The sequence below is a fragment of the Convolutriloba macropyga genome, chromosome 2 (assembly GCF_964194025.1).
Source record: "Convolutriloba macropyga chromosome 2, txConMacr16.3, whole genome shotgun sequence".
In the NCBI taxonomy this organism is placed as follows: Eukaryota; Metazoa; Xenacoelomorpha; order Acoela; family Convolutidae; genus Convolutriloba; species Convolutriloba macropyga.
In genome coordinates, this window is record NC_134469.1 from 40,182,711 (window position 1) to 40,209,508 (window position 26,798).

At 32.1% G+C, this 26,798-nt stretch overlaps 1 protein-coding gene across 1 annotated transcript in view; it reads left to right on the plus strand.

Moving 5' to 3' along the window:
* The window catches only part of LOC142335271 (uncharacterized), a 109,153-nt gene extending 84,678 nt beyond the window's left edge, over positions 1-24,475 (plus strand). The window contains exon 2 of the mRNA XM_075383695.1: positions 23,897-24,475. Within this exon, the coding sequence (XP_075239810.1) occupies positions 23,897-24,346 (450 nt within the window). The 3' untranslated portion in view covers positions 24,347-24,475. The remainder of the gene's footprint in view (positions 1-23,896) is intronic.
* Positions 24,476-26,798: the final 2,323 nt, after the last annotated feature.

Consider the following 26,798-nt stretch of genomic DNA (forward strand, 5'->3'; position numbering starts at 1 on the left):
AGGACAATATTCACACTTGACTTTTCCTGAATTACTTTCTTTACATAGTGATCTCTTTTTTTATCAAAACACGTTATTTGTTTTATAATATTGCATTTATTACAAGTTAGATCAATTTTTATTTCTATGGGTCTAGGTTTAGAGATAGAACTAGAATTAGAATTAGAATTGGAATTAGAATTAAGATTAGGATTAGGATTAGAATTAGATTTAGCATTAGGATTAGAATTAGAATTATGATTAGAATTAGAATTATAATAAGGATTAGGATTAGGATTAGAATTAGAATTAGGATTGGAATGAGAATTAGAATTAGAATTAGGATAAAAATAAAAATTGGGATTAGGATCAGCGAAGCTGCTACGCAGATCATAAGCTACTTGAATAAATTTATTAAAACAAATTCCACTCAATGATATATCCCCACATTTACACTCACCAAATTTATCCTTATGTTTTAGTTTATAATGAAAAAACATAGTATGGAGATTTCCAAATTTAGCCCTACACTCTAAACATTTCATGACCATTATTTATAAAGAGAGAAAATTTCAATTATTTATATTTATTTTTTTATCTTTATAGTTTTATATTTATAATTATAATTATCTTTATGACTTTAATTATACTCTGAACATTATATAAAATATTATTTAAAAAAAATCAAAATTCTATATATATTACCTTTTCAGTTTCAATATAACATCTAGCCAGAATTTCATTTTATTATCTTTTCAGTTCCGAATTATAACTAGCTAAAATTTCAATTAAACCTCTAGTATAATCTGCCGACCAGACAAACCTAGCTGAAGTTTCCATATCTAACTTATTAAGAGTATTATATTTAAATCTTTTATCTAAAATCTTTTCATTACTCAATCCAGTTTATCTCCAACGAAATTTATAATTTCATCTCTAAATTTTTTAATATTTTTATAGATCATTTAAATCTTCCCTACCCTTTTTTATTTAAAGTACCAGTCTTTTTATTCTTAAATTCTTGATCAAACATCTGCAAAGCAGGTTCCCCGACGGACGAAGTCCCATCTGTCAATGGGGTTCATCCCCGGCTATGCTTATCTTTTCTTTCGAGTTCATCTGCGAAGGGGCTCCACCCATGGTTGGTGTAACAAGGCTTGCCCTTCCCTAAGCAGATTCCCTGATCTTCTGAATCGGGTGAATCCATAACTTCTTTATCTTGCCGATCCGCAAAGCGACTAGCCGAAGGCTCATCTTCCACTTCTCCATATCCATATCTGAACAATGTATTTGTTCAAGTTAATATATTACTTGCCCCCCCCCCCCGCTACAAATGCAGCAGTTTTTACTGTTGAATCAGGAGATATAAAATTATATATCATAAAGCATGTACCCATAATTCCGCTTAAAATTGGTACTAGCCTTAAACCATTAGTTTAATTGTTTCTTTATTTAGAACATCATTCTGATTTTTAATACCTCTTGATGTAAGAAGTTTAATAAAATAGAACTCTAATTATTTGTATTAATAGTATTTCTATCTGTAGCATTATTTATTAGTGATTTTATATAATCTATAAGTTTATTTATCTCATCACTTTCTAATTTATCTTTTAAACTAAGAGCTTATAAGTCTAGGAAACCAACTCTCGAGTCATATCATAGTTCTATTTCTATCAATAATAATAAAGTTTTCTCTTTCTTAATATACTTAATTATACCATAACAAAGTTCATCAGAAATTCCATCTGTACAATAATAATAGCTACTAATTACGTCAATAATTATTTCATAAAACTTATATTCACATATATATATATATATATTTCATTAAAATTTTTAAATAGATCCGCCCAATTATAAGTTGTTAAATAAATAGTATCAGAACTCATTCTAGCTGTATTAATTATCTGGGCTGGTTTATGACACATTCCAATCATTTGAATATTATGATGTCTTCCTTCTGTAAAATAATAACCTATATCTTTTTTTAACTTATCCCCCATATAATCACGAACAATTACACTATCTTGAAATTTATGCATATTTTTTGATTTGATCATATTTATATCACACATTTTGAAATCACTATAGAGCTTGCCAGTTTCTGGATTTACCCAATCGCTTCCATCTGTACATACTATGATTATATTTTTGTTTTCTTAATCCTGTTCCTGTTCCTGATCTGCGAAGCAGCTTTGCTGATACAACTTTAAGTATTGTCTAACAAAATAAGTTTTTCCTGTACCAGTTCCACCATAAACAATAGTATGTAATGGTGACTTTTCATATTCAAATCTAATTAAACTTCTATATGTAAATCCAACAAAGCTTTCTTCTAGTTTTGTATATTCACTTGGTATTGAATCATATACTATATAACAAAACATAATTATGAAACTTAATACAAAAATTGCACAACCCGCCTCCATTTCTTATCACATAAAAGTGCTTATCCTAAGTTTTGAGGAAGTCAATGATAAATTTGGTATTGATAATAAAGCTATGAGTAAAATCAGAATAGAAGATATGGTAAAGAAAAAAGAATAATTCCAATAGAAATGATAATGAGAGATCAGAAACCAGAAAGATTCATGACCCCGAATTCAACATTATTGTAAATCTACATCCAACTGATGGTACACATTAGGTTTTAGTTATAAGAAGAGAAGGTGGTCCTGTGTATTACTTTGATGGTTTTGGTGTTGAGACTCCCCCATTATTCCTAGAAGAATATGTTGGTCTGGGGTCTGATGAGAAAATACAAGAATTTGACGAATCTTGTTGTGGGGCTTATTGTTTATATATGATTTATCTTATTGATAAAAGATTTGGAATAAAGATTAGTCTCTATAATCTTATTAATCAAGTTAAATGTCGAGGAATGCATAATGAGTGTTTATGTTTGGGTTGTAAAGATAGAGTAAATGTCAAACAGGGAACCTGTTTCGCAGATGTCAATGTTAACGAAAATGTCAGTGACAATGTCAATGTCAATGATAATGTTAATACCAATGATAACGTCAATGTCAATCAGGGAAATTGCTTCCCAGATGTCAATGACAATGTTAATCAGCGATGCTCGTTCACAGATGACATTGATAGTGAAGATGAAGTTGATATCTATCTACTTAGAGAAAAACCCCCAGGGGTAAAGCCCCTTTCGCCTTTAGCCCGCAATAGCCATACAAGCAGGGTATCACAACTGTTTTGCAGATTGATGTTAATGGGAGTCTACAATCATGGCTAGATGATGATAATATAAATGTCAATGCTATATTCCCAGAAAGCTTCAGATGCGTAATAGCTGGCCCTAGTGAATGTGGAAAAACATTCTTAATAAAGAATCTAATTTTGAGTAGTATTCAATTTGATAGGCTATATATCATTGTTCATATTGGTGACCAATTTGAAGATTTAAAGAATAAAGACACAGTGTTTATCAAAGAAATAAAAGATTGACCCTCTCCCGATCAACTACCTAAAGATATAAAGAAACTAATGATTTTTGATGATATTGGGGGCAAGGAACGAGTTATTAATGAATGATTTTGTAGAGGTGGACATAATAAATGTAATATGATATATCTTAAACAAAATATATTCTCGGCAGATAGAGAGATTGTAAGAGAGAATTGTAATCTTTTTATTTTCTTTGAACAAAGAGAAAGAGCTGCCACGGCTAAATATCATGGTTTATTTAATAGAGCAAAACTTAGTTACGATGATTTTAGTCGTTTTTGTGAAAATTTATGGGAAGCACCTTATAATTACATTGTCATTGATAAATCTAAAAACAGAAATATTTATGGTAAACTAAGAATTAATTGTGATTGGAGAGTTTTATAGTTTTATAATATTTATAATTAATTCTATCAGGAAACCTGCTTTGCAGATGACTAAGTGTGTGTGTCTAAAAGCATGAATAAGTCTAAGTTTAAATCTATGACTATGACCATGATTATGACTAAGTCTAAGTCTATGACCAATCTAAATCAAACGCAAAGTAAAACTCAACACATCACCATTGAAATCAATTGGTCTTCCATGCTCATCTTTAATATGAAATTCAGTATATTCTATTCTATCCTCTGTTACATTTGGATATAAGATATTAGTTGGTATAATATTTATCAACTAACCCGGTGGTTCAGTTAGAGTAAAAGTATATAGTATGTCTAACACCAGATATAACATTACAGTAGATGTTAATGGTACCAAAACACATATCATCAATAATCTTTTGAGATGTATAATGACCTGGTTTACAAAGTATTTTTCTAAATCCTAGTAAAGACGCTATTGAGTTTTCTACATCAAAGCTAAGTGCACCTTGTTTTTTTTCCATTATACATTTCATTGTATTCTTATCGGGTTCTATTATAACATTACCATTAGTTTCTTCATTTATTAATTGTTCTATTTCAAATAATTCATATGCACCTGGTGTAATAGTTGAATATAACAATGGGATTCTTTTATAATTATAATTAAGAACAAACGTAATGTTTGTGTCAGTGTTATTGTTATTGTTAGAGATAAGAGGTTCTGCCAAAGCATGGGACTTCGCCCGTGTTGCGGAACCAAGGCCAGAGGCACTTTCACCATCATCGTCGTCTAAAATCATACCAGCATATAAAAACTGATTATTCTTTCTATTCAAATTAAGCACCGAGTTATGAACCGATAATCTATTTAAACCTAATTTTGTTGTATTGAGTATAGGTTCACTGAAGTTAAATTTTTCTGTTGGCTTTATCATTCTAAAGTTAAGAGTGTGTTCTTCTTTGGTTTTAATTAGAACTTCATGTATCTCTTGGAGTTCATATAAGATTAAATTGTCTGTCATTTTTATTATTCAAATAAAGCAATTTTTTTAGTTATATCTATAATTATAGTTGTAGTTAGTTATACATTTTTTCACTCATAAAAATGGACTTTAAATTGGATACAACTTATGGTTACAATAAATATATACATAAAAGTAAGATGATGAAAAAAAACCAAATATTCTAGCCACTATGAATACTGTTAATACTAATATTAATATCAATCTCAATAGAGAAGAAAATCATTTAATTGTACATCATTCATATCTAGAGAGGGAGTTTGTTGTATCGGATAATGCTGGTGGTGCATTTGCTAATAATGCCAATATCAGATTAGTTAACTATGGTATGATGGTATTATTTAGTTCAATTAAGCTGTAAACTAGTGGTGGTAGGACTATTGAATATATAGATCATTGTCATCCTAACATATTGATGTATAAGTTATTAACTAGTATTGATGATGAATATGAGAGTGGTTTTGTTAGAATTCAAGGTAATAGAGATAGGCAATTCAAAGATGATCATGCTGCTGCAGAACGAGGTCATATGTATATGATGGCTATGATGAGTGCTCTATCTGGTTTAATGAATGACCTCGGAAAGTTTATATATGGGTTAGGATTTAAACTAATGTTAAAAAGAAAAATTAATGATAGAGCTCTATTTAGAGTTAATGCTGGTGCTGATGCAGTAGCTAGTGATGGTAATATAAATATTAGAGAAATATCATGGTGTGTGCCCAGTATTGATCCTAGGAATGATGATAGAATTATTGTACAGAAAAAATCAAATAAAAAGAATAATATAGACTTTAGTTATTACGAAAGAAAAACATTTTATAAGAATGTGGCGAATGCTACTAACTTCTTATTTGATCTGAGTATGGAAAGTGTTATCGAAAGACCACAATATATAGAAATTGTTTTTGAAAATAATAATGTTAATGAACAAACTCATGATGCAAGTACATTTGATATAATGAATGTTACTGAATGTTTTTGTAGGATTGGTAGTGAATGTTATTCTGAGGATAGAATGAATATTAATTATCTTACTAATACCTATAATGAGGCTTTTAAAGAGAGTGTTAATTTTAATAAAGATTATAATGGATTACCTGATAATATTAAACCGTATATAAATCATAGAACATTCAAAAATAGTTATAGAATATATGTATTTGATACTAGATATCAAAATGATCATATAGGTCCACAAACAATACAACTTGATTTTAGGTTTAGTGCCGCAGTTGCAGATGTTATATGTCAAGAATAGGTCTTAACGAGAAAGGTTATTAGTGTTAATAGTGATGGTAACAAGGTGGTTGATATTATATCTTAGTTATATCTTAGTTATATCTAATAGTATAAGTACACATATAGTTAATAATAATATAGTTATAGTATAGTTATAGCTCTAGTCAATGTTATAGTCAATGTCATAGTCAAACTATTTCTTACTAGTCTTAACAAACCCTTTAGCATAAATAATATCTAGTTTCTTTTTATTCTCTAGAGACAGTCCTTTAGCTTCAAGTTTAGTTTTGGGATTAGGCTTAGTCCTAGCCTTAGGTAATGGTTGGGTTTTCGGCTTTGGCTTGGGTTTAGTCTTAGCTATTGATTTTACAACAAAGGGATTAAACTTTTTAGCTTCCATTAATTTTTATAAATAGAAATATGTGTAACTATAATAAATTTAAAATTAAATCATATTGTGTTGGTGGTAGACATTATAGTGGTACTAATAATATAAGAGGGTTTGTCATTCAAAAGGAATTAAGTTGTTAAGGGGGTAATTGTAGTAAATGTAGAAGAAATAAGTCAATGACTGTCAGTGATGCAACAATAGAAGCAGAGGGATTGAAAGATTTCTTTAAAAGTGTTGGTAAAGCAACAGTTGACTTTGAAAAGAAAGTTGCTAACAATCAAGTAAAAGCATTAGAAAGAGCAAGTAAAATAGGAAGTGCAGCTGCAAGTAGAAACCCAAGAGCTGCTTTATCAGCCACACCCGATTTAATTAAATTTGCAATTACTGGTGTAAGGTATAAAAGTAGTACAGAAAGGTAGAGGGTTATATTTAGGTACAAAAAAATAGTTTAATTCTAGATTAATATAACTACTTCATAGATCTAGATATAGATCTACCTCTAATGGTAGATTCTAATACTAATACTATTAATACTAAACATACTATTATAACTAAACACTAATAACTTTAGTTTAAATAAATACTTGTTTTTTTTGTTCTTCCTATAATCCTCATATACCTTAACTAATTTATTATACTCATCAGTATCTATTTTATTATCATTCATTGATTTACTATATAGTTTATTAAACTTGTAACAAAATTGTTTACTTAAAATATACATTTGTGAATACTTTATATTTTTGATTTCTTACTTTAGGAATAATTGTTTTCGATAATGAACCACAAACAGTTGCTGTAGCAAAAGCTGTAGGTATAGAATAAGGCAAACCTATACCCGTTATTGCAACTGATGTTGATGTTGCAGGTGTTGCTATTGATGACAAAAGTAATTCTGTTATCTCAGCTACGTTAATATAATTTTTATATCTACTTAACTTCTTATTATAGTTATTAGATTCTGCTTCATAATAATTTCTAATATCTTTTATAATGTTAATATTATTGTTAATTTTATTATTAACCAGGATGTTATCATTGATGTATTGTTCTGAGAAGGAGCTAAGATTAGAATAAAGTAAAGATGGACTGGGTTTAGTTTCTTTCATTTTTGTATAGTAAAATATTTTTCTTCAGTCATTGCCATAGTCATCTGCGAAGCAGCTTCGCTGATAGACTTGGACTTATACTTAGTCATAGTCATCGACTTATAGACTTATACTTAGACTTATACCTAGTCATAGACTTAGTCATAGTCATAGTCATCTGCGAAGCAGTTTCACTGATAGACTTAGACTATATAGTAAAATAACTCGCAATCTCTTTCATTATCTCTTCATGATTAAAACCATAATAAATCTCTATTCTGGCTTGTTCTCTGTTGTCTATTAGCTTACTTTCTAATAATATAGCTATTATATTTTTGTACTATTGTCTTTTTATTCTTTAAAAGGGCTTCATCAACAGTAGAATTAGTCTTGTTATTAATTTCATTATATTCTTTTAGACCAGTGGCGATCATATCATCAAGGTGAATGTTAGTAATACTCTGATTAAGCTTATTATCGTCAAATTCTTGTTTTAATTGGTTATACTTAGAGATGGTATCACTAGCAACTTCATTACAAAAGTTAACAGTATTTGTAACTTCATTTGCTGATTTAACAAACACATTAATTAGTTCTTCATTAACTTGTATTTTGTTTAGTTGCAATGTTTTAGTTGTAACTTTTTCAAAATCACATTTTCTTAGTTCAGTTATATTTTTAATTAAAATATCTATTTTATTAGAAGAGGATAATAAGTTATCGTCACAATATTATCGTTATCTTCTAGGAATAACCCGCGAGCCTCACTTAGTGTTAAGTTGTGCCAACGGTCAGCGGAGCTGATTGATGATGCCCCTTGATGTTTCGCTTGGTTAAATCTATTTCTTGTCATCTTTGTATTTTTTTACAGAAAGATTTGAATCTACCTCGTATGTAGCTGACCGTAGATCTATCCAGCCTGCTGGCTTATGACCGGAGGTCTATCTGCGAAGCAGGTTCCCTGATAATTAATGATTCTAAAACCTTAATATTAGATTCAAAAGCAAACTCGGATTTTAATAGTTCCTGTTCATAGAATTTACCTCCTATAATCTCTCCATTCATATCTTCTATTTTATATATTGGTGGTTGGGATTTTAAAACTTGAGGTCTCTATTCCAGTTAGAAGTGTGTCCTTTAGAGAAAATATTACATTTGTCAGCATTCCTGACATGATCACCGACTTTAAGTTTGGGTGTTTCTTTGGTAGATTTAGCATAGCATTTAATTTTGTGCGGATTATTAGAAGCATCAACAGGTGTCATATTAATTGTTGAATGAATGTTATCGTTATAGGTTAATACTCCATTTTTTAATACATTTACCCAGTTATCATCACCATTGATGAACATTGGTTTATTAATTATGTGCAATAACGTTCTATTAAATCTCCTTTTATAAACACTGCCTTTAAATCACTATAAGTAGTATATAATTCGGTTTCATTTTCTTTAAGTAACATTTATTTTTTTATTATAAAACTCATGTTTTCTATGTTCACCTAATACTATTTCAAAACCATTAGTTATAGCTAAACCAGATTTATTCTTCAATGGACTATCCCATGCATATTTTGTGAGGATATCTATAACTGTTAATATAAACTTATAATTATTATTGTTTTTACTTAGAGGTGACTTATCAATTAAATCAGCTGACCTTGTTTCATCTTTATATAATGGTATTTTGTCTCTTCTAAACTTTGTTATTTGGGGACTGAATACTTCTTTAGCTAGTAGTTGTTGTTTTCCACCAATATTTATTTACCATAATTAAAAATAAAATTTTCTAGTTGTTCTTGATTAATAATATTCATAGATAATAGTTTTTTACTTATATTTAACTTTTCATCATTTAATCCATCTTGCCTGGCTTTAGCTTCTAGCATAAGTAGTTCTAAAGTTTTTATTAGGTTATTTGTGTTAATCGTGGAACGGGGTTTCGCCCTTGGATCCGCAACCGCTTCGCGGATGTCCAAGCTATTTAAACCCTTACAAATACATCATCTTTTACCTCCAGTATACATTTTATTGTTCTATATCTACTGCTTTTCTTATCACCTTATCCGAAATCATATCTAACATCTAGAAAAAACCTTTTAATTTTGTTTTCATCTTCTTCGATATCACCATATGTTACATTTGGTTTTGTAAGAAAATTAATAAATCAATCTGAAAGTTCATATATATCATCCTTAACTAAAAATGCACCTTGCTCTAGAGTTTTTTTAACACCATTCATTTTATATCTCCTAGTAAGTAAATCTACGAGATTTGATTTTAATTGGAGATTAGTTTGAGGCCCCATTGATGGAAGAATATTGGCTGTGTTTGTATCAACAAAATCTGTTGCTATATATTGTGTTTCCTTTTTGGTTTCCTTTAACGTTTCATTAACCTTGGAGGCGCTTTCACGGACTTGGGAACAGGCTTTCTGGATCTGCAAATTAGTTTCACCGATCTGGAAACCAAATTCCTCGATAGCTTTAGTTTGTTCATCTAACTTTTGATTTTTCCAATCCATTGCTCTTAATGCTTGTTCACCCAATGCTAGATTCTGTTCATTATGGGTGTTTAAAGTTTTAGTTAGAGGATCAAATAAGACTTCTATTTCACCATAAAATTCCTGTTGTCTTAATTTATCTTCTAATCTATTTTTTCTGTTTTCTTTTGCAAGATTGTTTATTTCCATAAGTTTATCAAGCGTAGTCATTTTTATTATATAAAGAAAAAATAATTTTTTTATATAAAAGTAATATGTAATATGAGAGAAATAATGATATACAATGTACTAACCACCAACTACTAATTATTTTTGTATTCATATTCATTTTCATATTTATGATTATATTTATATTCATAATCATATTTATTTTCACAGATCAATATATAATCTAATAGCAGCTTCAATTAAATTTCTATCATCATTAATGGTTAGTTCTAGACTATTATTAACCAATTGGATTTTTTATTTAAATCTAATGGCGCTCAGTAGATTTTATTTAGATTCTTTTGAATAGATATAGATTCTCGTCATGAGGATAGCTTTTAATATTATTTACATAAACATCTTTTATCATCAAATGTTTTTAGACTAATTTTACTTGTTTTTGTTGTTGTCATGTTATCACCAACTTTCTGCATTCTACGTTCATCTACAGTTCTCTGTGTGTTAAATATTAGTGCATTATAATACTCTTCATGTTTAGCATTGTTACAACTCTTTATTCCTTTATCTTTAGTTTTATTTGGGTAATCTTTAAAGCTGTATGTCTTTGGTGACAGGGCTATAAACTCTTCTATCATTCTACTTCCCGATTCATGTTTGATTTTGTCGGGGACTTTATTATTAGTTTTGATTGGTGCTTCTCCATTGGACAGATCCATGTGTTCATCAGGGACCTTACCCTCACTAAACTTTAATACGAAACTATCAGTATCCATATAATGGAGCTGTAAATCTTTGAGAGACGTTTGTAGAACATTATAGAATACATCTTACATGTGTCATTTACCTAATTCAATTATAGTAACACCTACATTTACTGGAAAATCATATTCTATTCTTTTTTTACATTTTCAATTTGGCTATAATCCTTATATCTAGTTATATTCTTAAAAGTTGGTTTACTTTTCCTTTTCATTATCTTTTCCTCATCGTGTAAGAACTTACTTTGAAGGAAGTGTAGAGGATTCATGCACATTCTTCCATTTAGTGAGTTGTTCTTTAATTTCCTTATATCCTTTTCCGCTTCAGTTTTAGCTGTTGCTCTTTTATTAGTTTTTTTTAGTATAACCTCTACAAATGTAACCTTGTTTAAAATTAGTTTTTCTTTGAGTTTTAGTCATTTTTAAGAATTTAGGACAACCAATGCTAAAATCTTTTACTTCCCGGCAGCTAATGGTATGTCATCTACTTTTCTTTTATCATTATTCTGCTCAAAGAGTTCACTATATAGTAGATTGAAATCATACCCACTACCATTATGGAATATTATAGAAGTGAAGTTTTGTTGTCTATATCTTAGATTACACATTTTACAAGCTGGTCCTCTATATTTACCAGTTTCTTGACAGTGATCTCTTACTTTATTAATACATGTTTTGCCGCATATAGGACAGGCGTTATTGGTTTCATGATATAGTTTATCTTTTTTATTAAATATCATCTTCTCTTTGCGCTTGAAATTATTCCTTGTTTCTATTTTTAATAGATCTCTAGCAAATCTTTTGATACAGTTCAAACCAAAGTAGTATTTGAAATTACCTTGCCAGCTGTAACCCACGTGTATTGGTATGTGTTCAGCTATTACATATTTAAAAATATTAGTTGTGACATCAATGGCGCAACCTTCTATATCGGCGGTTATAATATTTTTTTCATATTCTGACGTTTATGTTCATTTATAAAAATAATATGTTTTTTCTTAGGACAAACAATCTCTGGTTTGAAAGAGTGGCTACATTTTTATTTGTCATCTTTAATTTGAGAGTTAAACCAATATGTACATCTATCACAGTAATAGAATTTGTGCTGACTCTTATCCGGTCTTTCTATCAAGTTTTCTATGTTTTTAATTAGAGCGCAGTGTTTTACTCCGGCATTTCCCCAAAGTAACTTTCTGACAACTTTTTTATCTTTATCAAAATCATCCACTGGTTTAAACAGTTTTACTTTGCCCTCACCACCAGGTGTGTATACCCAAATATTAATATTGTACAATTTCAGTATTTTTAATATATAAGCAAAGTCATCTTCATGTTGTTGTCTTGGTTCAATTATCTTATTTACATATTTGATCTCACGTGTTGCATGGTGCGTGGCGGGATGTAGCCAAGCAGTAATAGTTAGTTGTAAGCAGTTGCATTTGGAATTGCGTATATTTAATATTGATTTAGAGTTTTTGAGATCGGGGGGTAAATCTATATAACTACCAACAGATGCTATGGTCGGTTCAATATTTATCTGAATACTTCTCAATCCAAGAAAGTCAAAGGCAGAGCCATAACCCTCGTATATTTTTTTCAAAGTTTAGTCATGGTGTGAAGTTTCCATTTTCATATATTGCGTTATTAATAATATAGTCAGTGTTTAAGAATATTTTTGTGATCTTAACTTCATCTTTGGTTTTCTTCTTGTACTCACACTCGGTTGTGATCTTATAATTAAAATTCTTAACTTGACAAAACTATTAACAGTTTTTAATCTCTTCTAAAGAGTTATTAATAGCTTCATCTATTTCTTCAATGTAATTTCCGGCTTTATCAGCAATACAAAATTCTTTCACGTTCTGGCTAGACTTTATGTTGAAGTATTCTGTGTTTTATAGATAATTACGATTATGACTTTATGAGTGAGTAGTTAGGGCCATTTTTATTCTAAATTCTGCATGACATTCTTTACATTCATACTTAATTCCAGAGTAGATACTATCTTTGGTTTTAGATTTAGGTTTAGTGATGGGTTTAGTTTTAACAATATATTTAGTGTTAACTTTAGGTTGGGGGACCAGGGGCGAAGCACCTTTAGTTTTAGTTTTAGGTCTGAAGAGGTAATATTCTTCTTCTGATTCATATACCCTCTCCATAGTTTCATCTTCCATTTCCTTTCTCGCACTGTTTAGGTGTTCATCACTTAAATTTTGTTTGATAAATTGTTTCCTTGTTCCAAAAGCCAAATCACAAATACAACAAAAGTTTACGCTTTCTACGGTCGACATCTTTATTTTTTAAGGACAAAAATTCATCTTTGAAGTTATTCAAATTAAAAATGTCTAAATCAGTAAAATGTGTTAGTTGTAAAGGTAAATCTTGAAGAAGGTGTTGTGATAAATGTTTAGATAGTTTATTTGAGTGTCATATCTGTAAAGGTTACTTTAAGAATAGACATTATATTAATCATATGAATATGCATTATAATGATCCAGATCTGTATATAACTTGTGTAATGTGTAATGCAAATCAACATATCAGTTGATTTAGATTTTAAAACTTTAAATGTAGATTGTCTATTTACCTACATAGACATAGATATACACATACCATAAATAGATTTTCGGAATATCCTGAAAAATTTAATATAAAAGTGTAGAATTAAGCTGCTTTTGTTGTTCAAGTTATCCACGAAGTGGTTTGCACCAATTTTCGCAAGTTGGTTTTACGTGCTTTTTACACGGTCTCATCTGCGAAGCAGTTTCACTGATTAGTTACACTTAAAAACACCAATTACTGTGTTTCCACCAGTCTCAGTGTTTTTGACTGTATACTCATCACAATGTGTCCCATATACAGTCTCATAGCAGGGATCTGCGAAGTGGTTTCACTGATCATCCTTTTTAAGAACTGTGAATTTGGTTTTTTTATCTCACTTAGTTCTATAGTAATTCATCAAATTGGGGGACATTCACAGGAGTCAGTGAGGAAGGAACCCCAAATCGTCCGTTTGCTAAAGCAACTTAACTAGACTCGATGATTTAACCACTACGCCAAGTGAGACAGGAAGTTTTAGTTTTAGATTGATTAAATTTTGATTAGAGAACTTATGAAAATTTTTATTATTTAATATTTTTTTTCAATTTCTTGTTGAATTTTTTTCGCATGTTGGTTTGCGTGCTTTTCCACGGTCTCTCCAGTTACACTAGTATCTGGGATACGTCCACCGGAGTCGGTGGGGATAGAACCCGAACTATCCGTCTGATAATGAATAATTACCAGCTTAACTCTGTACTAGTGGATTGCACTAAGTGAGACAGTAAATGATAGATTTTGAGGGAATATAAAGGGAAACATAGTGTATAAAACAAAGGGAAATCAAGTAATGTTTATATGTGCGCCTCATTTTCGGTAGTGTATATAGTAGTGGATAAAACGGGGGTTACAGTTAGCAGTACAATTTGGCCCATTTCCCCGAATTCGTGTGGGGAAATGGGCCAAATTGGGCTGGTGGCTGTAACCCCCGTTTTATCCACTACTATCCTTCGTTTCTCAAAAAAAGTAAAGGACTACCTCTTTTAATATAAAATGTTGATGGAAGCAGATATGACTCTTCTGCATTCGATTCTGTTCAGGGGGAAATTTTCTACCGCACAGATCATTACTGTCAGATATTTCTGAGTAAATTGAAACCGAGTATAAAACTGAACAAACCCACTATTTCTCACGTTAGAAAGAGACCATCATTATTTCCTAAGTAAAAGAACTTAGAATGTTTTTTTCAAATAGGCAACTTTTGGAGTAGGTAACAGTGTTAGATGTGCAAAAGAAGCTTCTGTTGTCCTATGATTCCCCGATCTCCTGGAATGGCACATATCGACGCATTCTTGTTCGGAATCCATCCTGATATATTTATTTTAGTATTACACCATGCGCGCAAATACTGTCAATGGAACTGTTTCCTTATTTTCATTTGGGTGTTTAAAAATTTTTCCCACAAATACGTTAGTCAAGGCCTGACCTTATGAGTGACCATCCTCGACCGATAATCCGTATGAAAGGAATTTGGCTCAATTTAGTCTTTGTTCTCGAACTAAGGATCGAATTAAATTTACTTTCCTCGAGCTTGGCTTGGCAGCAGACCATGTCATCAACTTTGACTTAATCTTTCGTTTATTTTGTAGTCTATTCAATGATACTTCTTTATGAAAAGAATTAGACTGGAATTTTTTTTCTATATGGCTGTTTTTGGTTCAATTTTAACTAGATTTATCAACCACGTAATTACAGTCACAATATTTAAATTTATATGTTGAAAATGTTTAACATTAACTATGAACAGCGAGGCTTGCGAATGTGCGATGGCATTTAATATTCCGACCCCCTCATCCAGAATATTGCCCCAATTGTCTACCAAATAAAACAGAGATAGATTGCCTCTGTAGAAGCAGTTCAAATTTTGTTATTAAAACATTGCTGGACCTTTTAAAAAAGGCAAACTTCTAAGCCAAACCAGCGAGATCAATTTTGTATGTCCCTAGAATGAACACAAGAACAAACGACAGACACGAAATCAACGCTAATGGAATTTCTCAAGCAGAAAAACAAAATATTTTCAATTGAATAACTAATATTTGTTTACAAAATGTGATCCAAGATCCAAATCTTTTTCAAACTGAGTCTCCAAATGTAATGTCCTTTAACAAACAATTGACCTCTATTTACTTTGATTATGTTTTATATCTCAATTTATGAACTTTGACTTATAAGCGAGCGCAGAAGTAAAAATAGGACCTTCAGACTCACATTTACTTCTAAATTTAGAAAAAAGACTTATATAAAACTTAAACAGAGGTAACCCAAGCTATACAATCACGAAGAAAATCACAATTGAAGAAATCCATGTGTGTGCTTGGAAACTGTTGAGCGATTACGTTAGTGAAATTGCTATCAAATAATGTAATCAAACAAAAAAAATTATAAAACCATTGGGGATGTTAACTAAATACAACATCACAGTACATACAAAAAAACGGAAACTGCGAAACGCAAACACATAGAAATGAGTATGAACCATCCGGGACATACTGTTAATGAGATTATAATACCAGTCCTATCATAATATTGATGAGCAGAATTTTTCCAAAGTCTGTTATACTCTTAAGGAAATTAGAAAAACATTCGTTGTCCATTTGAACAAATTATTTATTTTAATTACGACTTTTAATTTCGTTTCTTGATTAAAACCACTTGAAAACCAAAAACAGAAAAATAGAACAGAAAAAAAAGACAAAACAGAAGTATTCTTCAAATTTTTCCTTTGAAAATGGATTCAGATAAGCTTCACTGTTGGCTTATGAAACTATGAAACTATAATAAATTACACTGAAAGACGTAAACAATCGAAACCAAAAATCAAGCTTTAATGAAAAAAATTGTTCCCCGTCGTAAAAACTATTTCAGTATAAAAACCAGTCAGTCATTAAATTTTTAAATTCTATATTTGCGATCATTGAAATTTTTCCTTACTCAGACAGTGACCAAACAACAGGAAAAAAACAACTTATGCCACACATTGGAACATTAATGAGACCTATCTCTATTGGGACTTGGTAACAACACAATATAAAAAGGAATGAGCACAGGGTACAAAAATTGGATCTTTTCTGTTTGTGCCTCCAGCTCAGTAGAACCACAGTATTTGCAACTACAGATGCACGTGTCATTCTCTACATAAAGATTTGCTATTTAATAGCACGTGTTCTATAAGGGGAACTTTAACGTACTGGGGGCACAAAAGGAAAAGATCCCAAAAATTTAATGAAAAAACGTTGATTCAAGGTCATCAAAATAATTAAGTGACTGCAGACCAGTCCAGACAACAGCATCATTACATCAATGAGCCAGAAACATCAGATTTGTTCGAGGCATCAGTTTATCTATTGTAATCCGGATCATTTTCGTATGTGCCCCCCCCAGATTAGTGGGTGCATATTATTTGCACCCCCAGAAGCACGTGCATTTTTTTAACATGATGATTTACCATGTAGTGACATATGCTCTGTAATTGGGGGAGCATAACGTACCGGGGGGCACAAACGGAACAGATCCTGTAATTCAAAGTTTGATAGCTTTTTTACAAAAAAACTGACGTGTATTCATGTATTCACGACAATATTGGTTACAATTTTATTATACAAATGCACTGACGGACATTCCACCAAATCTGAGTTAATTCCATGTTATGTAATCAGACAATTATACCAAATCAATAAATATTTCTGCAAACAATAAAATGTAAGGTCTGGAAAATATCATTTATCCCCTTTTCAGACTGAAGTTTGAACAGTGAAAGTAACAATCATTTTATTATTTTCTGCTAGGTAATCATATGCTATGTAAAAGCACGTGTTCTGTAAGGGGGTCTATAACGTACTGGGGCACAAAAGAAAAAGATCCCAAAAGTTTATTTGAAACACGTAGAGTCAAGGTCAAGAAAATCATTACGTGACTGCAGAACAATCCAGAGAACAGCATCAATTCATCATTGAGACAAAAACGTCATGTTTGTTCAAGACATTATTTCAAATTTTGTAGTTCTAATTTTGTTAGCTTTTTTAGAAAAAAACAGACGTGTATTCAAAAAAATATTGATAAATTGATAACAGTTTTATTGAACAAAAGAAAAGACGGACAATCTACCAAATCTGTGTTAATTTCAATTTATGCAAAAAGACAATTATACCAAATAGGCAAATAATTCTGCAACCAATAAAAAGTAAGGCGGAGATAAAAACATCAATCCCCTTTTCAGAATAAAATTTGAACAGCGACATTTTTAACTAACACTCATATTATTATTATTATTCAGCTTTCGTGGCTTTTTTTCGATTAGACGCTATGAGAGCGCGATTTAGTTTTCTAGACATCAGCAGAACTTGAAAAATGGCCCTTGAACTCATTTGAAAATCAAACTTATGAATGCAGATTCAAATAGAGATCAACCAAGCTTTTTTATATCACGCTGAACTGTGAGTGAGATTTTTCATGTTCCCTTTCGGTTAATCAAACTATTGTTCTAATAAGTTAGTTATTGAATCATACAAGACAACGTGGGGAAAAACGAAAAAAAAATGACTAAATGAAAAAATGAGTAAACTACAACTTCCTATAAATTTTTGGTGCCATATTTTGAAAACCAAAATCAGGCGTACTGAAACTTTCAAAATCTGAAACTAATGAGAAGCACACAAGTTATCGATGTACAAACAATAAACCTTAAAAGATCTCTATGTTAACCAACGACCACATCACAGTGGATTTCAAAAACTTAAATGAGGAATCACAAGCACATAGGAAAAAGTATGAAGCAGCTAGAACTTCTTGTTAATGAGTTGTTTACAAGTTGTCAAATCTATTCAGAAATGCAAATTTTTTCCGACAACTGTTAATATATTGACAACACTGGCTGTCAACTGGACACATTCAGAAGTTTATTTTTTGCCTCACAGAAAATTTGTCTTGTAAGCGATCTGTTCAGCCCTTTTGTAAACAAACTAAATTAACAAAAAAAAACAAATTAAAGACAAATCATTTACAAGCAAAACTCCAATTTCTACAAAAACAAATTCAATGTAATACAATTTCATTGAAATCCATACCATAAATTTTAAATGGTGAACATTATTTTTTCCCATATAGATCTTGTTGGAACATCAGTGGGACCTGTCAGTGTTGGGACCCAGTAGCGGTACAAAATAAGGAACAAAGTAAAGTTATTAGTTGCAAACAAACCATGTTCAGATAAACGGTTTCTTAAACATTAAAACAGATATGTTGCATTCAATATACTTCGGCAAACAGTCAAGCGAAAAAAAAACAAAACTGATTTCAAATGGGCACGAACAACGAAAACAAAATAACATTGAAAACCAATAAATCTAGATGCAAATCCAAACGCGTTTTATTCCACGATGAGACAAAAGATAGTTCAAGGATAATTTCTCTGTAAATATTGAAAATGGTATAATGATTGGGCGAAAATTTATAAAATTAAAACGACCAGAAATGTGAACAAAATCACTGTGAATTATGAAATGCTCACAAAAATTTGAATCTTTCATAACTCCTCGAAAAAGACAAACATTTAAACATCTTTTAAATTTCACACTACACTGTACGGGATTTTACTGATATCTCTCACAACTCTGTACGATAACTTTAGCGATCGGCCAAAATTGACAAACAAAAAAAGCCAATTGAGCATAGTTCCACCCCCACACGTGGTGTCGCAACAATGAGTCAGTATTTTAATACCGCCCACCCTTCGGAATTCATTGAGTCATTTCTTAAAATAGAGCCCTCGCCTAGGGTAGCCGAGTCGTTCGAACAAATATCAAGGCAAAGTCCTAGTTCTTGTTCTCACAGGCCTATGAAAATAAGGCCAAACTTTGTATACGTGATTAAAGGAAACAGCTCCCTTTTCATCAATTATCGGTTTGTCAGCCAGTAGTAACTCTCGTTCTTTATGTTTGGTAAAAACTTTTGGCAGCAATTCGTGATTAGCTACGGTTACATTTTTGGGAACTGCTGAAGGAAGTGGTTCAGGAATAAATAAGGATAATTGTACGGCTTTTAAATAAACAATAACTGCTATAAAAGTCAATGTGCACAAGAATAAAAATAGGCCAAACGAATGATTGTTTTGGTTTATCATTGTAATGATTAGTGTTTCTATTACAATTAACCAAATGGATAAAAATTGTATACAGCAAAAATCGACTCACTCAAATTTTAGGTCACAAATATGGAACAGCTAAATTACCACCAAAATATAAAAATGCGCGAATTACCTTTGTATTTTCCACATAGAGCGAATTCAGACACATGTATTTCTTTGGTTTGAACAGTGAATTATTTGTCACATTGAAACACTGTCAAACGAAGAATCAATAAATCAATAAATCATGACTTCCATTAGAATTCGGGACGCTATTAGATGAACAGTGAAGCTATCCAGCTATATAGCAAATAAAACTGGAACTTGCTCTCATACCAAACCAAAGAGAAAACAAGATGTTTTATTGTTGTCTAAAGTTGAGCTGCCTCGAGGTTTTGGTGCCTGAATAATTTTTAGCCTTGATTTAATCATGTTGGAACATGAATAATAAATGCCCGAAGCACAGTGCTGTGACACTAGGACGCGGCTTGCTTAAGGCCAGGGTGCAAGGCTCGACGGCGAGTAGTTTTTTTGCCTGCATCATAATATATGACTCACGTTCACTTTCACTATATCCAATATGATGGCCAAAAATGATCTTTATACAAGAAAAAAATCTAGTCTAAATTGATTGCTCCTCACGTGAAAACAAAATTTGCATTAACTACTACTCGCTTTTACGCATAAGTAGACTCAAGATCACAAGTACGTGCTCTCCTACGATTTTAAGAAATTTAATCAAGCGTCGAGCTAATCAAGCGAAGTTGATATGATAACAGCACAACTGATGCAAGGGCGGAAGAACAGAACGTTTGAAAAAAAAAACAATGATCTTTTGGCCAACAACAGATTGATTTATAGAGTGATGACAATGACACGATTGAAAAAGCACTCTAAGAGAAGTTCCAGAGATTAGTTGATGCTGTTCACTGACCAGTTTTTGCTGTGTAACGTGTTTTAAATGTTTCGTTTCCTTGTGAGTGTTCTTTTTTGGAAATTCAGCTTTGCTCAACTGTTTTCTTCTAAAAGGAGAAAGAAATGGAGTTTCAAAAAAATCATTCCAATTTGAATATTAAAAAGATAGCCTAAAGTTATCAGTGAACTAGTTTTCTTGCCTCATTCATTGACCAAGTTACAACGCTTCAGTTTCAGCTGACTGCTGATATTGGTTGTTAACTAAGAAATTGAATTGAAAACGTATCCAATTTTTTGGAAGACGCTTTTTGATCGTTGGTTGTTCTATTTCTTCCGTTCTTTTTGCCTGTTTTTTCATCTCTTCTAGTCAATCTGGTTATGTTCTCGTTATCATTTTCTTGCGTTTTCAAATTCAATTTTTGCCAGTAAATTAAATTAGAATACAAATTTCGATATAAATGTAATGTTCGTATACGTTTTGCGTGTAAACCCGGGTCGAGGCCGAATGGTTATCTTGCAAGAACATGCAAGTTTCTTGCAAAAAATGGTTAACTTGTAAGAACTTGCAAGTCGAATGGTTAACTTGTAAGAACTTGCAAGTCGAATGGTTAACTTGTAAGAACTTGCAAGTCAAATGGTTAACTTGTAAGTTTCAGTCCAAATTGAAAAACACATTGAAAACAGAATTTATGACCAATTTCATAGAGGATTATTGGCAGTTATATCACAGTTTCTTGAATTAATGTTCATTTGACGAAAAAGGACTCCTCATAACCTGTAATAGAGACAAAAAATTCCAAAACATATTCACTGTTCAAAGTTTCTGACTAGAAAATTTTTTGTGAAGTTGGGAAGAGCACTTAGTACACATTAAGAACTTTTGCGCGTGGTTAAATTGATCAAAAAAATTATTGTTGTTTTCCGCCATTTTGTGGAAAAAATTTAAAAATTAACACTTGATTTTTTTCTCTGTACTTTCGAAGTTGATTTTTTTTTTAAATTTCTTGTTGACATTCTCTACAAAAAAAACAAAAACTACACATATTGGTCAACTGATATTTCATTGAGTAATGAAATCTAACAAGATAGTGAGGGTCCTGCTTTGCCTATGATAAGTTGCAGCTTAGCCGAAAGGGAACAAAAGTGTTTGTTTGGAAACTTTATCTCGTGCAACGTTTTGTTATGATCCGGGCCGAGTCCAATTTCATAATGCGGCTCTATATCATTGCTATGGGCACGAAACAATAGCGTGCAAGGGGAATTTGCCAAAAACAACAAATGATCTGATTATTTCACTATAAGATGTACAAATTGTTCATATTTTCTATTTTTTGTCAAATTCAAAATCCTATAACATTTTGAACCCTAGTTTTTGTACAAAGGAAATGAAAAAACAAGATGGAAGAACAAGTTTTCTGATGCTTTAGAATAATAATTTTGATGATATTTTTGTTCGTTTGTCGATGCGCAGAATATGTGTACATTCATAACTTGCGACGTTTTACTGTTTTTTACAGCATAGGCAGAATGGTTATCTTGAAAGAACTTGCAAATTTCTGGCAAAAAAACTTACAAGGCGATGCATCGCTTTGCAAGTTTTTTGCCAGAAATTTGCAAGTTCTTTCAAGATAACCATTCTGCCTATGCTGTAAGAAACAGTAAAAGGTCGCAAGATATGAATGTACACATCTTCATTTTTTGTTAAATCATAATTCAAAATTGCAATAAAGATTTGTTACGAAAGTTTTTTTTCGAAAATTGATATCTCCCATTATTTTGATTTCAAGGTTTCTCCTATCCCTAAAATTCTTCATCTATTTTCGATAACAAAACTGGAATCTACAAGGAGACGCAAACTTTTATAAATCCAGCATTCTTTTTTTCGTTTTCACCTTAAAGTTTTTTTTCGATTTCGTGAACTTGCGTAAATAAATTGGGAGTTTTAAATACTTGGGAGTTCATATTGACTGTAATCTTTCTTTCGGTGAAGAAATAAAAAATGTACTAAGAAAAATGGCTGTTGGCATAAAGGTCATTTACTCCATCAAAAATATATTTCCTGAAAAATCTAGATCTGCTTTACTGAATGCCCTTGTTTTAAGTCATCTGCATTACCAAATTGTTCTGTTCTCAAGTCTTAAAAAATCACTTCGAGTTACTCTAAATAAACAATTGGACTGGGGAATAAAGGCATGTTTCAATAGAACCAAATTTGACAGGACCACTGATCTCAAGATCAAACACAAAATCTTACCAGTAGAATGCCTCATAAAGTATCGGGTTATTATATATTTTATAAAGCTTCTAAAAGCAGATCTACCAGCTGATGAACTCAAGTTAGCCACCTTAAGTGCTAAAATGAATGACCGTACAAACAAGCTGTCATTTGGAGCAAACCAAAAAACAAGTATAATGCAAAACTGTTTTTCAAAAAAAGCAATTAACTGGTATAACGATTTGCCTCTCACCTTGAGGCAGAATATCCCTAAAAAGCGGGCTCTCAAAACTACAATAAAAAATCATTTCTGGAATGAGTTTCTAAAAGACCCAACGGTTTCTGAATTGAATTCTAATCTCAAATCTTTCAAGTTCAATCTTAATTTGATTTAGTTTTAGGGCGTCTTTTAGTCTTCTATGAAATGTTAATTGGAGGATTAGCGTTTTTTAAAATATTCTCTTTTCTCGAAAATGTTAATTGTAGAATTAGCATTTTTAAAAATTTTTCTCAATTATAATTCATCTCTCTTAATTTGTCGATATTTTAGCACATTGTAAATTTAATACAATTTTAAACTTTCACAATTTGTGACGTTTGTTTCATTTATACTTCTTAACACTACATTGCCTTTAAACTATGTTCTGTATTTTATAGTTCATACTCAAAGGAATTAACAATGTTTTTCTTCTGCTTTTTTTATAAACTGATGATGCCATTCTAAATTTTGACAATTTATAAATTTTTCAGCTTTGTGAACGTTTTTAGACTCAGGTGGCTGTAAAATCTGTATTCATTGGAAAACTTGCCTGTGCTCTGCCAAAAAAGTAAAAACTGCCTAAATATATCTTTTCGCAGTGGTCAATCTGAAAACAAAATTCTAGAGCGCGCCTTTTTTTAGTATAGTAAACAATATTTGAAGAATATGACACCTTTTGACTTGGCAAATTGTACTGTTGAGTCAATTTATTTTTGTGATTAGTTTTTATTACTGTCAGCATTTGGAAGACAGTATTGGCAGAAATAAGGAAGTCCCTTTTATGATGTGATTTCAATTAAAATTTTAGGAGTTCTACTTGCTACCCAAGGACCCCACACTAGTTCCTGTGGCCTCCGATAGGATTGACAGACTTAGCAAGCCCAGATTCAAGAAAGACAATGAGTCATATTTCCGAAGCATAGTGTGGCCAATACCGGACGAGACAGCTGCTAGACCTGCCAGTGATCACACTCTTCGACTTGCAAAACCGAAAGCACTTTATGAGGGGTACCAGTTTCCGCGATCGTGCATTTGGGAAATACGAGATCTGAATTCAAATTACTCGGCATCTGATAGAACTGAAGTGTTGTCTAGACCAGTGACGAGGTCAGAAAAGAACATCAAGAGAGATCCGTTTGGCGTGTCAAAAGGTGCTCTGACTGCAAAACTGTCTGAGAGGCTGAGAGAAATTTCAGATCCTGTTCCTGATTACTCTGGATTAACAGAAAGATACGCAAAGATACATAAACAAAACTGATCAGTATGGTCAGTAACTGATTTATTTGCCGCTTTTGCAATATTTAACCATGTTTTATAACATACACGCTATCGCTAAAACTGCTACTCAAATTGTTTGACTTCAACTGAATTATAGTTTTATTTAGTGTTTGACAGTTTTATTTTCATCTGCACTCTGGTCTAGACTCAAACGAATGGGTGCTATCAATATTGTCTGTAATTAGTCGGTGTAGCAGCCTGGGATCTCAGCAAACTAACCTGAACAAATGTACAATCAGCGGTAGTTATTACAGCAAAGAACATCATTTTGTCATGAAAAATATACATTTTGACAAATTGGCGCTTAAATAAAGCTCATAATTAAAACATACCCTTCCACAGTTTATTATACAGTCCTTTTTTCATGAATTGTGTACATTAAATGAACTTTATGTAACATTTACCTTCTGATGGTCATGAGTTTACCTGCTGAGGTTACCAACAGCGACAAAAAAATAAGTGACAATTTGTTTCCAGTGGATAGAAAGCTCATAATCTGGCAGGAAACGTACAGGCAACTTTGCAAGAGTTGCAAAATTCAATATGTCTTGTTAAATATATTTGCAAAACGACATAACATTGCAAGAGTAAATAGTTTGAAAACCTTTAATTCAATTATTTAACAGTTATTTAAATTATTTCAATCTGTAATTAAACATATATTCTAGACTTTTGGTTGCTCTTATTTGGTTGCGACTTCTTGTCAGATGTTTTCGGGAAAGAGTAACTCTCAGGTTTTTGGCGGTAGTTTTAATCATCAGCAAAAAAGTCATGCTTTTCTTGAGTTTCCAAGGTCATTGGGAACATGCTCCAAGAAGGAGGGCAGGGGTTGAAGATCATCTTGATTGTCGTTTGATCCGATATCCTGAACCTATATAACTGGAAATGTAAATACTGTAAGAGTAATAACATCAAAGGGTAGATGTAGCTCATGTTGCTCGAGGCCGGAGCGAAAATTTTGAATTAAAAAACTACGGAGAAAAAAATCCGTGCGAGGCCGGCGACCGGACGCACGAACGAGCCGTAAGCCGTTTTTACTTTGGCAACTCGTACTTCACCGTCTCGTCCAGGTGATGTTTCCACAACACTTCCAAGGGGCCAGATTCCTCGCGGCGTCAAGTCTTTGAGTTCCACACAACATCTCCAACTTTCAGAGGAGGCTGGTTGTTGTCTGTCCATTTAAGTCTCTTGAGTAATGTCGGTAGGTATTCCTTAATCAAGCGCCGCCACAGGTGGTTCATCAACTGCTGCACGTGCTTCCAGTTCTTGAAACTAGCTGGCTGTTGATCTCCAAAGTTTCCGGGTGGCAGGAAACTATACAGGCATTGAATGAGGAAATGGTAGGAGTGAGTGGTTCTTCATTTTCAGGCTGATCAGCAACGTTTGTCAAGGGTCTGGACTTCAGAATTGCTTCGACTTCAACAATTTTTGTCTCAAAGATGTCGAAGGAGAGATACTTAGATCCTAGAACGATCAAGAGTGTCCTCATGGCGCTCTGAATCAATCGCTCCCACACGCCACCAAAATGAGGGCCGTACGGTGGGTTAAATTTCCATGTAGTTTTGACTGCAGCTAGGGTTTTATAAATTTTGTCTTTGTCTAAGGCCTTAACCGACTTCTTCAGCTCGACAAATGTTTTTCCGTTATCGCTGTACAATAAAATAGGTTGGCATCTTCGGCAGGTGAACCGTCGATATGCATTGAGGAAGGTGTCTGTATTTAAATCTGGACATGTTTCTAAATGGACTGCTCGCGTAACGAGGCATGTAAAACTAAGTCCATAATGTTTCTCGATTTTGCCTCGTTTGTCTTCAATATAAAACGGGCCAAAAAAGTCCAATCCCGTGATGGCAAAGGGAAATTTGCTTTTTCTGTGCGGAAGCGGAATGCAGGAAGTGGGGCCCTCATTGGTTGTATATTCTGAGTGTCAAAACGGGGACACAGAAAATATCGGTATTTTATTGAAAGTAGTGTTTTTCGAAGTCCGATGACGTAGTAGCGTTGTTGTACAAATGCTTTGACCGGTTCTGTTGCTTGATAAGCACAAATTCTGTGCGCATGTTCAGGGTATAGTCTCGCGATCTTTTCCTTTGCGTCCAAGATTATTCGACATTTTTCAATCTCCAATTCTGTTGGAGCAAATAGGAGACGGCCACTAGATCGTAGGAGTCCGTTTTGTTCAATTATTGGATTTAAGATTCTCAATTTGCTCTTGGCGTCTAACTTTTGTGTTCTCTTTAATGCGTTGATTGTTGATGAGAAAGCATTGTTTTGAGCCAACTTTAGCAGAAAATTTTGAGATAAACAGACATCCTCTTTAGTGTTTTGACTTTTGTTGGAACGATTACTCTTAGCTCTGTATTTTAATTTGAAGACAGTTGCGAGGGTTGAAAGTAGCTTATTCCAAGTTGAAAAGCGGTTCGGGTCTAGAA